A 12,740-nucleotide genomic window follows, 5' to 3' on the forward strand; every position below is an offset into this window, starting at 1 on the left:
GAGAAGGTCAGCACAGAGGCAACCAGGAAAACTGGACAGAGAACAAGAAGTAATCAAAAGTAGGCAAGGACTTTTAAGCCTCAGGAATCACCTGGTGATTTCTATACCTGCCCAAAAGTCCGGAAACCAAGAATATTAGGTCCAAAGCAAATGAACTTTCCTGTAAAACATCAACTGCCAAAGAGAAGTGAGATTAGCAATGCCAACAGGCAGGGGCACCCTAAATGCTCACTGTTAGATGACAAGTCTATTCACACATACTGGGATTCTCTGTGGCCATGAGAATAAATGAATTACAGCTACACCAACAACATGAATGAATCTTGCAAAACTAATCTCTGCTGTTAAGATCAAGTTTACCCTTGCAGGGAGCAGAGGGGTCAGTCTGAGCAGTGACCGCAAAGAGTGGGGGTCTCCACGCTGCTGGTCATGCTCTGCTTCTCGGTCTGAGTGCACGTTGCACAGATCTGTTCCTGCTGTGAAAATGTATTGAGCTATACATTTACAATCTGTATTTTTCTGTATGTATATTTCAATGAAGTTTACTCCCAAAACATGAGTGAATAAGTCAAGATTTGGTGATGGTTGGTTCACATGAGTGAGAAATTAGCATTTCTGATTCTACCGCAAGAGGGATTTCCAGTTACAGAAAAGATTTATTCAAACAAAACCCAAAATGCAATTCATGGGCTAAAAAGAGGGGAGAAAGTATTCACTTCTCTATCTGATCAAACAGCTTCAATGGAAAATGAAAACAATGCTAACAGAAAATCTGCGGTTACAACTATTTTGCCCGAAGAAGTGATGGATTTGCACTTCCATGCTGTTTCTCCAGCAACTAACGACATCAACTTGCAAAGAGAGTTGGCTGGGTCAGCAGCATAGCTTGGACAGGGAAATCAGCATTTTCTGTGAAATCTAAATATAACCTAGAAAGGAAATGGATCCACAACTTTGGCCTCAACAGACTACTCTCCAAAAAGCTGCCCATCTTGACTCTTTATAAGGAATGTTTTCAATAGTCATTCACTCATCACTCACTGACTCACTCACTCACTCATTCATTCATATCACCAACACTTATTGGGGATGCAAGAGGCTATAGCATCTTCTAAGGACCTTACAATATTTTTTAAAGCTTGTGATAGAATAACATAATTCAAGATGTTTATAATACATTAGCATACCAAGTAAAATTTCTTGAAAGAAAAGACTGTGTTCATTTCATGTTTTTAGAAACATATTTGCTGAACCAATTATGTACCTACATGTAAACCCACTGCATTTCCAAGATAGGGAAACTGGGGCTCAGCGTGCATGTGGCACAGCCAAGGAGAAAGAATGCAAATATTCAGAGGGCCTACAGGTGCCAGATACTTCACATACCTACATTAGCTCTTCTAACCTCCCAACAATTCTGTCATTTTCTCACAATTTTACAGATGAAGACACTGAGGTTCAGGGAAGTCTACTCATTTGCCCAAGGTCACCTTTCTAGCAAGTGGTGGAGTGAGGGCTCAAACCCAGAATAACTTGCTGCCTCCCAGGCCCTCATTCTCTCTGCTACACTCAGCTACTTCTCTATGTATTTTGGAGATATCCATACGGTCAAATTCAGGGTCCCACCAACAATGAGGGCCCAGAAATACTTACTACTTGATGAATCAAAACCTTAAGGTTTTCTGACTTTGTTTATCTATCAGGCTGAAATCTTTCATTTCTGTTCTATTAGCCTTTCCCTCTCCCAGGGCTCTCCCAGGTGTCTCTCTCTGTGAGGGACACAGGAACATGTGGATTCCAGTTCTCACAACTCAGCTTCTCTTTCAATGGGCCAAGAGTCCACATCGCTCTCCCTGTGGCTTTGCTCCAGTCATCACTGACCTAGCAGAATCAAGAGCTGGAAGCTACTTTTGTTTACAGTTTCAAGACAGCAAGATTGTGTGTAAGTTGTATTTCTTTAATTTAATTTGCATTTAGCTGTGATAGAAAATGTGGATCCTGGCTAGGCACGGCAGCTCACGCCTATAATCCCAGCACTTTGGGAAGCCAAGGCGGGTGGGTCACTTGAGGTCAGCAGTTCAAGACCAACCTGGCCAACATGGTGAAACCCCGTCTCTACTAAAAATACAAAAATCAGTGAGGCGTGGTGGCACGCGCCTGTAATCCCAGCTACTCTGGAGGCTGAGGGAGGAGAATCGCTTGAACCCGGGAGGCAGAGGTTGCAGTGAGCCAAGATAGAGTCATTGTCCTCCAGCCTGGGTGACAGAGTGAGACTCTGTTTCAAAAAAAAAAAGTAAATCCTAAGAGGAATCCCATAGGTTTAAAATCTACAAAAGCAATGAGACCTCTATAATGTTGGTAATGTGGAAGAAAGTAATTCCAACATTCAAGGCTAATCCTTAATATATTTTGGTTTACCTCTGGCTCCTGGTAGCTGTGTTTCTTGGCTATGCTATGATACTAATTCCATGTCATTTAAGCTAAGTTAGAAATCTTCGGTCCGGGGCAGAATTGAAGAGACGCTCACCTTAGCAGCCTGCGGCAGCTCTCCCCACAGCCAGAGCATTTCTAGGTTCTTCTGCCCCGTCCTGTCCGTGGACTTGCTGACCAATTCTGAATCACTTTTAGGTGTTGAAGGTCGGGAACCGGAAGGACTTAAGAAAACACAAAGCGAAAATTAAGGTGGGAAAAGAAACTTTTGTAAATGTTTTGGGCCCAGCTCCATGGCTCAAATAGTCCGGAAAATGCACCCCCAGCTGTCGTTCGCCCGGAGCAGAGCCTCATGACAAATCCCTCCTCCGGCCACCAGGGGGCAGTGCAGCGCGTCCTGTGGAAGGCGCTCCCCGTGGGTCGGTCGCCCGCCCCACCCTGCCGCCTGCTGCACCGCGGAGAAAAGTACGTTTTACAAAAGAAAGAGATGGAAAGAGAAAGGGAAAAATAGTCTGTTCTTACCTCAGAAAGACCACCCTTCCCCACCCCACTCTGCACTCGCATCTCCTGCATTTGGCTTCCAAACCAAGTTCCTCTGCTGTCAGAGGGCTGCAAAAGGGTCTTGGTTGGCTCGGGCAGGCACTCATTCGAGTCTATATTTTAAATATTTATAATCTGCACTGGCCTCGGAAACAGGGAATTATATCATATGCCAGTTTTACCAAAGATGCTGGATGCCACAAATAAACTCGATAATGTTGGGCAGGAGCCTCCAAGTTGAAATTTTCTAAGATCTTATGTCTTCCAGGAATATTTGACAAGGGACTCACCAACTGGCTGAGGCTCACTCAGTAACCACCTCCATGTTTCCTGAATTTTTACTCTGAAGACCCAAATGAGGTCTTACTTCTGCCCAGCCAAAGTAACCATCCAAAAGTCACTAACTTATCCACAAGATCCTCACCGTATTCTAAACAACTTAGAGAAATATTATTTACAGCAGCAACTCTTGTAATTATTTATTGCCGCATAATAACATGGTTAATTATTGCTTATTTTCCCGCATCATTTCCTCTAGAGGAAGACCGCAGAGTTTTCAGACAAAGCAGGAAATAAAGCTTTGCAGTTTCCCTTGCCATCTTCTTTCCCAGACCTTATCTATTCTTCGGACTGATGCTCCTGGTCTCATTGATCTTTGAGTTAGAGTTCAACTCCAATTGAATACAACTTTCCTGTCAATACAAGGTGAGTTCATGATGATCCATAACTTGTATCCAACAAACGGGGACCCTATGGGCTAAACTGATCCTGAATCTCTTTGCTCAAGCTGCATAGAGTAGCTAGACCAAGCGCCCCCTCTCTCATCTCACACGGAGAGGCAGAGGGTGGTCCCTGCTCCCTTGGTGTCCCTGACTCCCAGCCCTTCTAACGACATGCTGCCACGAGGTAGCCTGTGCGCTCTCTTTCTCCTGCCTGGGGAGAGGAGGCTCCTGACATCACACTAGGAGAGCTTCTGCAACGGGACACCCTGCTCCCGACAGACACACATTTCTGCCCTTTAGGGAGCAGTCCTACGAGAAGGCACGTGGGGTCCCCACACATCCATGTGGGAAAACCTGCCGGCCTTTCAACCTCCTTGCTCCTCCAGTTCTACAACTGGACTTCTCCAAAGAGACAACGCTTTTTTGGCACTGAAGCATCTACAGTCACATGTTCAGTATCACTGCAATGGGAAAAGCGCAGGCTGTGGCCTCCAGCGAGGGGCCTTGGTACCTACAAGTTTGACCTGAATCCACTCTTTCTCCAGCATCATCATGGAGGAAGTCCACTGAAACCGGCTTCTCACCCTCAATGGTGCTGTGCCCAAACCTCAAAGTATTTGTCTAAAAAGCTCTTGCCACTGTTTTACCATACAAAATAGAACACATTTGGCTGTAAGTTCTTTGGAGCAATAAATTATCTCACTGCCACTAAATGAAATAAAGTCCTTTAGACAAAGCTTGCTCTGAGCAGGGGTCGGCAAACATTTTCTGTAAAGAGCCCAGTGGCAGATACGCGGGCTTTATGGGTTTTATGACGTCTGTCGCAACTACTCGCTGCCGTGGTGGTGTGAAAGCAGCCACAGCCAGTATGTAAACCAACTGCCTATGCCCAGGAAAGCTTGACGGAGGCAGATGGTAGACCAGATTTGATCCATGGGCCGTGGTTTACCAACCTCTGCTCTAGAAGAACAAAAATGTGGAACACGGTTCTCCTGCAGCGATTTCCAACTCCAGAGTTCCTAACATTCTGGTCCCTTCATAAAAGCCGCAAGCCACGAAACAAAGCCGTAGAGAAACTCAGCGTGCCAACTCATGCATAAGGAGCCCAGCCCTACACGAACGTCTAAGCTGCAAGTCCCTCCCCGACAGCAAACAGGCCACCACCATAAATGCTGCCCGTTCAGGCCACAGCAGCCCTTCTTCAAAGGTCCTGTGCACAAACACAGATGCGCTTTCTGCCGACCATCACCGAGGGAATTCAGACGGACCGAAGAGGACCCAGGAACGGGGCCCACTGCCAAGTGGGATTTACCAGAAAGATGACTCCAAAGTGCTCTGTCATCAAATATTATTATTTTAAGATCAAGGGGTTGTTCAAAAAAGTAAGCTTACAAGGTCGAGACTGATGTTCATAAATAAGGTATTTATTAGCCTTATCAAAGTTTTCAGTATTTTTGCCAGTCCCAATAAGGCTAATTAGTTATAACTGTTTACGACTTTGTCTTCCTCATTTTAAACAGACTTTTCTTCTGCAAATGTAGCCTCTGAATGAAGTACATCCTGAGGTCTGGTTCTTTAATCAAAAAGAAAAAAAGGTTTTCCCATGTACAGATTAATCGTAGCTTCATTTGCTAAGGGCTTATAAAGTAAACCATGTAAGTCCATAAAGTAGGTAGGTCAAAACTGAGGGAATGAAGGCAGAAATCTGAGATGACTGCATCGAATGAACACACCACCCTGTGATCCTCAGCCTGAGACCCAGCCCATTCTCCAAGATTCTGTTCTAGAAATGCTGTGGAAAGTGTCTGACTCCATTATTCAGACAGCCCAATAAACTGCTTAAATGGTTATAATAAATTCAAGTGGTATTCCCAAAATATCTTGTAAACTTATTTGTCAAACAACCCTAGACAGAAAACAGAAGATCATATTCCCAAACTATATTTCATTATTCTCATTTTCAAAGCACTCCACAGAATTAGGTAAAATTATTTGCTTAACCATCATTTCCAGAGAGTCAAATTTAGGAATTAAAAAAAAAAAAAAAATCTGATCATCTACAAATGCTTGTAATGAAAGGAAGAGAGTAATCTATAGACATATTGTTTCATAAGTAATTTGGTTAGTGAAATCGATTTGTAGGAGTTAGATCAAAATTTTCACTTCATATAATCTACACGTATTTTCTTCATAAGTAATTTGGTTAATGGTAAAATACACTTACAATAAGAGTTAGATCAAATTTTTCATTATTGAATACATCCCAATGGGGAAAGTAACTCCTCTACCTTTCCGGAGGATGGAACAGGGAAGACTGTGGAGGGCAAGAACTAGACAGACCTCCCTCGGCCGCATCTGCAAGATGAGGGGCAGTCCTTTTGCAATCTACCAGGCTACTGGATACCACCACGTGATACACATTAAAAGAAAGACAAAATCAGAGGTCAATTACATCAAGTAAGATTATATAAAGTATATTATATAAAGATTATATATAAGATTATATCAAGTATTTGACTACTCTCAACAATGACATTTTTAAGAAAATAAAGCAACTCAGGCATCTGATAACGGCAGAGCACTGGATATTGAAATTGCTAAGAAACCAGGGTGAATTTTCTGAGACACAAAAACAGGAAACTGCCAAATGACCTATTTCACTTTCTGTTTCACCCACGTGTAGGAGTGATCGTCTCTGGTCACACTTTGGTGCTGAATCAAACTACAAAATCCAAAAATCTGATCGTGTGTGCTGTCAACTGTCTCTTTACAGAAAATACCTAATTCCAAGTGTGGAAATGTAACTATTTATCCTAATTTGTCATTCCATTTGGTGACGGTCCAAGCTACATAACCTGACTCAGTCATTGTGCTGCATTCGTGAGGCAAAACGTTACAGATGTTTGGAGCATTAAACATGCTCAGAGTTGCGTTTAAAGTGTTTCTTTTAAATCCTTAAAATTAACCTACAGTGCTTGAACAGAGTTTTCAATCCATTATTGGGTTCTAAATATTCTACGTTATTTTCCTCCTACACCACTATTTTTCCCTCCACTATTTTATCTCCACACACCTAGAGAAAGAATGAGAATCTAGAAAGGTCTTATATCTGCACTGTCCGTTATAATAAACCACCAGCTACAGGTGGCTCCTGAGCACTTGAAATGTGGCTGGTCCAAATTGGGATGTTCTGCACATGTCAAATACAGAATGGAGTTTAAAGACTTGGTATGAAAACAGAAATGTGATGTATCTCATTAATAATTCTTTAAAATTGATTGCTTGTTGAAATGATATTTTGGAAATATTGTGGTCAAATGAAATATAGCTTTAAAATTAATTTCATCTTTTTTTAACTTTTTAAAAATAGGGCTACTGGAAATCTTAAAATTACATGTGGAGCTAGTTATTATGTTTCTATTGAACAGGGCTAGGCTCTGACACAGGCCGACCTCCATGCAGGGACTTTGTCACAGGCCTCAGCCTCAGCCTGCTGGACTAGCCTGCGACATCAGTATTGGCTGGAAACCAGACATGGGACGTATCTATTTTCTCTCCAGCCTCCATGTCAGCACACACTGGCGACTGCTGCTTGCTAATGCACAAGGTTACCCTGATCAAACTGGAACCGGGGTAGCGTTTTGATAAGACTGGCTTTAGGCAGGAACCCAGAGTTTCTAAGAGCTCGCACACTTCTACTTCAGATTCCAGAAGTGAATCTAAAGCATGAGGTGTACGAATAATCCAAGGATGTCACTGGCATTTAGACCAGCGTTTCTCGGTCTCTTTTTCATTATCACCACACCCCCGAGCATTCGAATTTGAAATTCATAGATTTGAATCCACCCACCACGAGATTTGAATGCTATGGCCCCTTAGAGACCACAAACCATTATAATGTCTACGATTTTGTTGCCACCCAAGAATGAATTTTCATCCCGGTGGGGGTTATATTATTTCCTGTGTGAGAACACAGGATTTAAAGCTACCCTCTTCCCCCAGTCCTTTGAAAACTAGCTGGGGGGTTCACTATTCCCACAGGCTTCACTGATGTAAACATCTCTGGGGTCATCGGGATGGTATTTGCACAGTGAGCAGCTCTAGTTCTCCAAGTTCTCCTCTAGGGCAACTTGTGAGTTCATTCAGGGAAATAAATATTCTTGAATTCGGCAGAATGGATTAAGTGTGGGGGAGGCATCATTCTAATAGCTCTGAATGACCTCAGCGGCTCCTGAAGCAATGCCTGTGTTTTTGAATTTTACTTAGGGCTAAGTATCAAGAAAGGCTCTGCCACTGTGTTTTCTCCTATTAACAATTAGCATGATGTAATTTACACGTTTTTCCTTTCAAGTTCACCTCCAGGGAGCTACAGCCATATCTGCAGACGGAGTCTGACCCCAGATATAAGTGTATGATCTGAACATGTTCTGTTTTTAATCCTCATCTGTACCTCCTACTCTGCACTGTGGTTTTCCTGATCCTAATTATTTTCACTTTTCATTTCTATTTCATTCTTTTCTTAGAATTGTTCCCCTGGGCCAGGGGAACAGCTTACCTGGGAGTGGGCGACCACTCTCTATCTGAATTAGGGTATGAGGCTGACTGAGGGTAAATCACGGTCGGGGAGAGGTTTTCCTTAGGAATATCATCTTGGAATGGAGACATATCATTAGGAAGAGTTCTGGAGGAAAAAAAAAAGAAGACTAAAGTCAAAGAATTCTTAATGACAGATTCACAATCAAGTTCCAATTTTTTCTTGATTAGCTCTAAGTGCTTTGTAATTAACATGATCTCTTTAAACACCCAGACCTGTTCCAGGCAGTGGAAGGGGAAAAAGTGATAGCGGCATCCATAAATGTGTCTACGTGCTAATGCTTTGGCTGAATTCTAAATGTAAAATGATTTTGTTTCGGCATTTGGACTCAGACACGCGTGTGGTGATCACGCTGCTGGCTCCTCCCATCATGCCACCTTCTGTTCACCCTACACAGTCACGTTCCAAAAGCCTGGGAGTAGAGCGGCCCCAAACCGGCCGGAGGGTGGTATAAAACCCCCTGCCAGGTACAGGCAGAGCTGCCGAATAACTCAATGACCACACGCTGATCATGTTTCGTCTAGCAGAAGAAATAAATGGCATCAACCAAACATGCCTTATGGTTACAGAATAACTGCAAACGACCTAGTTTCAGGTATAAGCACACTCACTACTAAATACAGTTCACAATTTCAGTCATGCAAAGGCCATTGTCTGTATGCCGATGTTACCTGGAACACCTACCACTACATTTTGGACTTAACCGTCATGCAGAGAAGGCAATTATAAGAAGCCCAATGACCCTGGTTCTGAGCCTGTCACAGGTGAGAGGCTGTAGTTGGGAAAAGCAATATTCGTTGCCAGTTGACATTTATTTTCCACCAAAAAAAAGAGATATATTCTATTCCAAATAATGACGCAGGAAGATACTCCTGATGTTCCTTATCCTTTCTTTATGTTAACAAAATTATCAAAAATTACACTGAATTACATAAAAATCTGAAACATCAAATATCCTTTCAAAATGAATTTTATCTTTTAAAACTGGCATTTTTCACCAAAACAGTAATACATACAAACAGAATTTCACTACACTGTTAAAAGCAAAGAAAAGGGAAACAAAATTTCCATTAAACTTTGGACCTAAGTCAACATTAAAAAGGAAAAAGTTTGCTTATAGAGAAAACAGCATTTTCTTCATTCACTTTTAAGCCTGAAATCAGCGCTTGCCTATAAATCAGCCCAACTGTGCACGGTTGGTGCTCAAATAAGAATAAATAGGTTCCAAGAAAATAGGTTTGGTCATGAACTATTAATTTGCTCGGTTCCTGTTTCTTGACTCCATCCCAGGCTGCTAAAGTGATCAGCCAAGGAGGTTTAGCATCACCAACTGTGTCTTGGCTACAGCACAGCAAATCTTTATACCACTCTAAGATTGGGTCCACATGATTCCAAAATTCAGCCTAAAATAGGGGTCCCCAACCCCTGGGGTCCGTGTCCCTGTCAGAACCTGGGCCACACAGCAGCAGGTGAGTGGCAGGCAAGCTGGCAAAGCTTCATCTGTGTTTACAGTCGCTCCCCATCCCTCACATGACCCCCTAAGCTCCTCCTCCTGCCAGATTAGTGGCAGCATTAGATTCTCATAGGAGCGGGAACCCTGTTGTGAAGTGCACATGTGAGAGATCTGGGCACGCACTCCTTATGAGAATCTAATGCCTGATGATCTGTCACCCATCACCCCCAGATGGGACTGTCTAGTTGCAGGAAAACAAGCTCAGAGCTCCCACTGATTCTACACGATGGTGAGTTGTATGATTATTTCATTATATATTACAATGTAATAGTAATGGAAAAAAAGAGCACTACAAATGTAATATGCTTGAATCATCCTAATACCATCCACCCCCAGTCCATGGAAACATTGTCTTCCACAAAACTGGTCCCTAGTGCCAAAAAGGTTGGGGACCACTGGTCTAAAACACATAAAAGAATAAGGAATTATGGGGGGGAAGTTTATAAAAATAATCTTGAACGGGTAACTGTCTGATTCTGGTGCAGCCCCTCCACCCCGGACGGTTATTACCTGCTGCTCTCCAGCAGCTCCATGGCCTCATCTGAGCTCATCTCAATGGGGAACATGTCCTCATCCTCAGATGTGTTCACGCTGTCATCTCTCTTCAGGCTGTCCAGCTGGGACTTTCTCCTCCTTTTCCTTCTCTTCTTTACTACAGAGCTGCTTGACGGCGTCTCGCTGGGAGCGATCACTTGGGCTGGCGTGCCGGCATCCAGGCCTCTTATCCTGTCCACAGAGCCTCTTTTCAGCTGACATTCCATTCTTGAAGCTCCTTCTGACAGGATGGGGGAGGTGGCCAGGTGCATGGGGATGACTTCCTGAGAAAAGAACACATTTTCTAAAAAAAGCCTCGTTAATTCGGGTGAAAGGAGCAGGGCCTTGCCAGAGGCCTCCAGGATTCATTTCAGAGGCCAAGTACCTCCGGGGGAGGTCCACAGCAGACAGCCCAGCTAGAGGCCACAGCCACGGTGACCAGGAGATGTGGCTGCCCAGTCTGGTAGACGATCAGAAAGCCAACAATGTGCTGAATGCCACTTTGTACTCAATCCTGCATTTCTGTAATTTTAACAATGGGAGGTAATTCTCAGTGATCCAAGCCTCCAAAATTCAACTTTGGCTGAAATATCCAGAGCACAGAGAAAAAAAATGAGCTTGACTCACCATATTATGCTGAGAATTGGATGCACTCTGGCACTTCTGTGTAGATGTGGGTGTGCGTGGGTGAGTGTGAGAGAGAGAAAGAGAGATAATGTGTATTGTGTATTTTTTATATGCACTGAGTTAAGATAATAATGATCTAAAACCCAAAAACACATAAAACAACCGACAGCCCCACCCAAGAATCTGCCTGCACCAGGGCCCAGGGAGGGCCCTGAACATCAAGGAAGCAGATGCTGATCCTCTCTTTAAAGACAAAAGGAAAAAGCACAACCTGTCCATTTAGTAGTTGTTTGTAAAGATTCAGCAGTTTTTATAAAACCCTAGTAATCATTTTATTAATGAATGCCTCGTTTTGTATGAGAAATTTGTTGACAATAAGAATATACAGAAAACAGAGGGAATAAATAAAAATGTGCTGGTGATCATTCAAGCAGGTTTGGAGAGCATCAGACACGCTGAAATATAACATCTACACCTGAGACATGCAGCTGTAGAGGTCATCTCACCTGGCTGCTGGACTAGACCAACTAGAGAAGCAGCACAAATTCTCAGGTCAAGAGCAGAGAAGGGCTCTTGGTGTCTGCGGGCTGGAAGGGAATGGGCAGCCAGGCAGACCCCCGCAGGCACATGCAACACCAAGCAGTGCTGAAGGACACAGGCTCCCCAGCTTCCAGCAGCATCCCGGGGGTCCTAAGAGGCATCTGTATGTTGCTGAACATACTCTGGCCTCCAAGGCCCCACCCCCCCACCACAGGCACCCTGTCAGACCAGCAAGACCAGCAAGCAGGCCCCATATAGGTCCCGCTGCATGCTGGCCCAAAATGCTTCCTCAGCTCCGGCAGCCAAGAATCTATCTAAAGCCAGGTACAAATAGAAATTAAAAATGCAGGTGTCCACATGCAGTGGAAAGAGTTTCTGTCAAAGGCCATTAGGAACCAATTAGTATTTTCGGAGTCTTCCCATCTAAGAGAGGTGAAGACCAGGTGGGCAGGGATCCCCAGTATCAACAGGGTTACTCTAGAACATGGAAGGGGAGATGCTGGGTCCTCCCCAGGCACCACCCTTCTGGGTGGGCAGGATGGAGGCAGTGCCTGGGACTGTTCTGTCCCGAAGCTGCAATTACAGACACTTGCTTTAAAACCTGGAGCTATAAAGAGCCATTCCTTTTTAATCATGGCTGCCTTCCTGGAAAGGAACTAGTTCAAGCTGATTTCATTCAGGAACCCCTACATCAGACCCCTTTAAGGTGCTTCATCTGTGAACAAAAGAGTTAAAGACGTGGTTTGTCTTAGTAGAAAACATAACCATAAATCATGACCTTGGATTTGGCAAAGGACTCTTACAAGTTATATGACACCAAAATCATGCACAACAAAAGAAAAAACAGCACACATTAAAAAGGTAAACACAAACTTTAAAAAGAAAGAAATTAGACTTCATTAAAACTAAAAACTTTCATGCTGCAAAGGACACCATCAAGAAAGTGAAAAGAGAACCCACGCAATGGAAGAAAATATTTACAAATCATATACCCGATAAGGGACTTGTACCTAGAATATATAATGAAGGCATACATGGCAGTAGTAAAAAAAAAAAAAAAACACACACACACACACAAACTAGCAAAGGATCTGAATAGACATTTCTCCAAAGATTCAGAAATGGCCAATAAGTGCATAAAAAGATGTCAGACACCACTAGTTATTAGGAAAATGCAAATCATAACCATAAAGAGATACCACTTCACATCCACTAGAATGATTAGAATCACAAAATCAGA

General features: G+C 43.2%; 1 protein-coding gene across 6 annotated transcripts in view; it reads right to left on the reverse strand.

Moving 5' to 3' along the window:
* Positions 1 to 12,740, reverse strand: part of LPIN1 (lipin 1) — a 143,029-nt gene that overhangs the window by 45,452 nt on the left and 84,837 nt on the right. For 3 of the 6 annotated variants that reach the window (XM_050753894.1, XM_050753891.1, XM_050753895.1), the window contains 4 exons: positions 10,310 to 10,617; positions 8,248 to 8,373; positions 5,981 to 6,088; positions 2,528 to 2,654 (listed from right to left, as the gene is read on the reverse strand). In XM_050753894.1, coding sequence (XP_050609851.1) covers positions 2,528 to 2,654; positions 5,981 to 6,088; positions 8,248 to 8,373; positions 10,310 to 10,617 — 669 coding nt within the window. The remainder of the gene's footprint in view (positions 1 to 2,527; positions 2,655 to 5,980; positions 6,089 to 8,247; positions 8,374 to 10,309; positions 10,618 to 12,740) is intronic. The other 3 variants (XM_050753896.1, XM_050753897.1, XM_050753893.1) reach the window with 2 other exon arrangements.

Source organism: Macaca thibetana, chromosome 13 (assembly GCF_024542745.1).
Source record: "Macaca thibetana thibetana isolate TM-01 chromosome 13, ASM2454274v1, whole genome shotgun sequence".
Taxonomy (NCBI): domain Eukaryota; kingdom Metazoa; phylum Chordata; class Mammalia; order Primates; family Cercopithecidae; genus Macaca; species Macaca thibetana.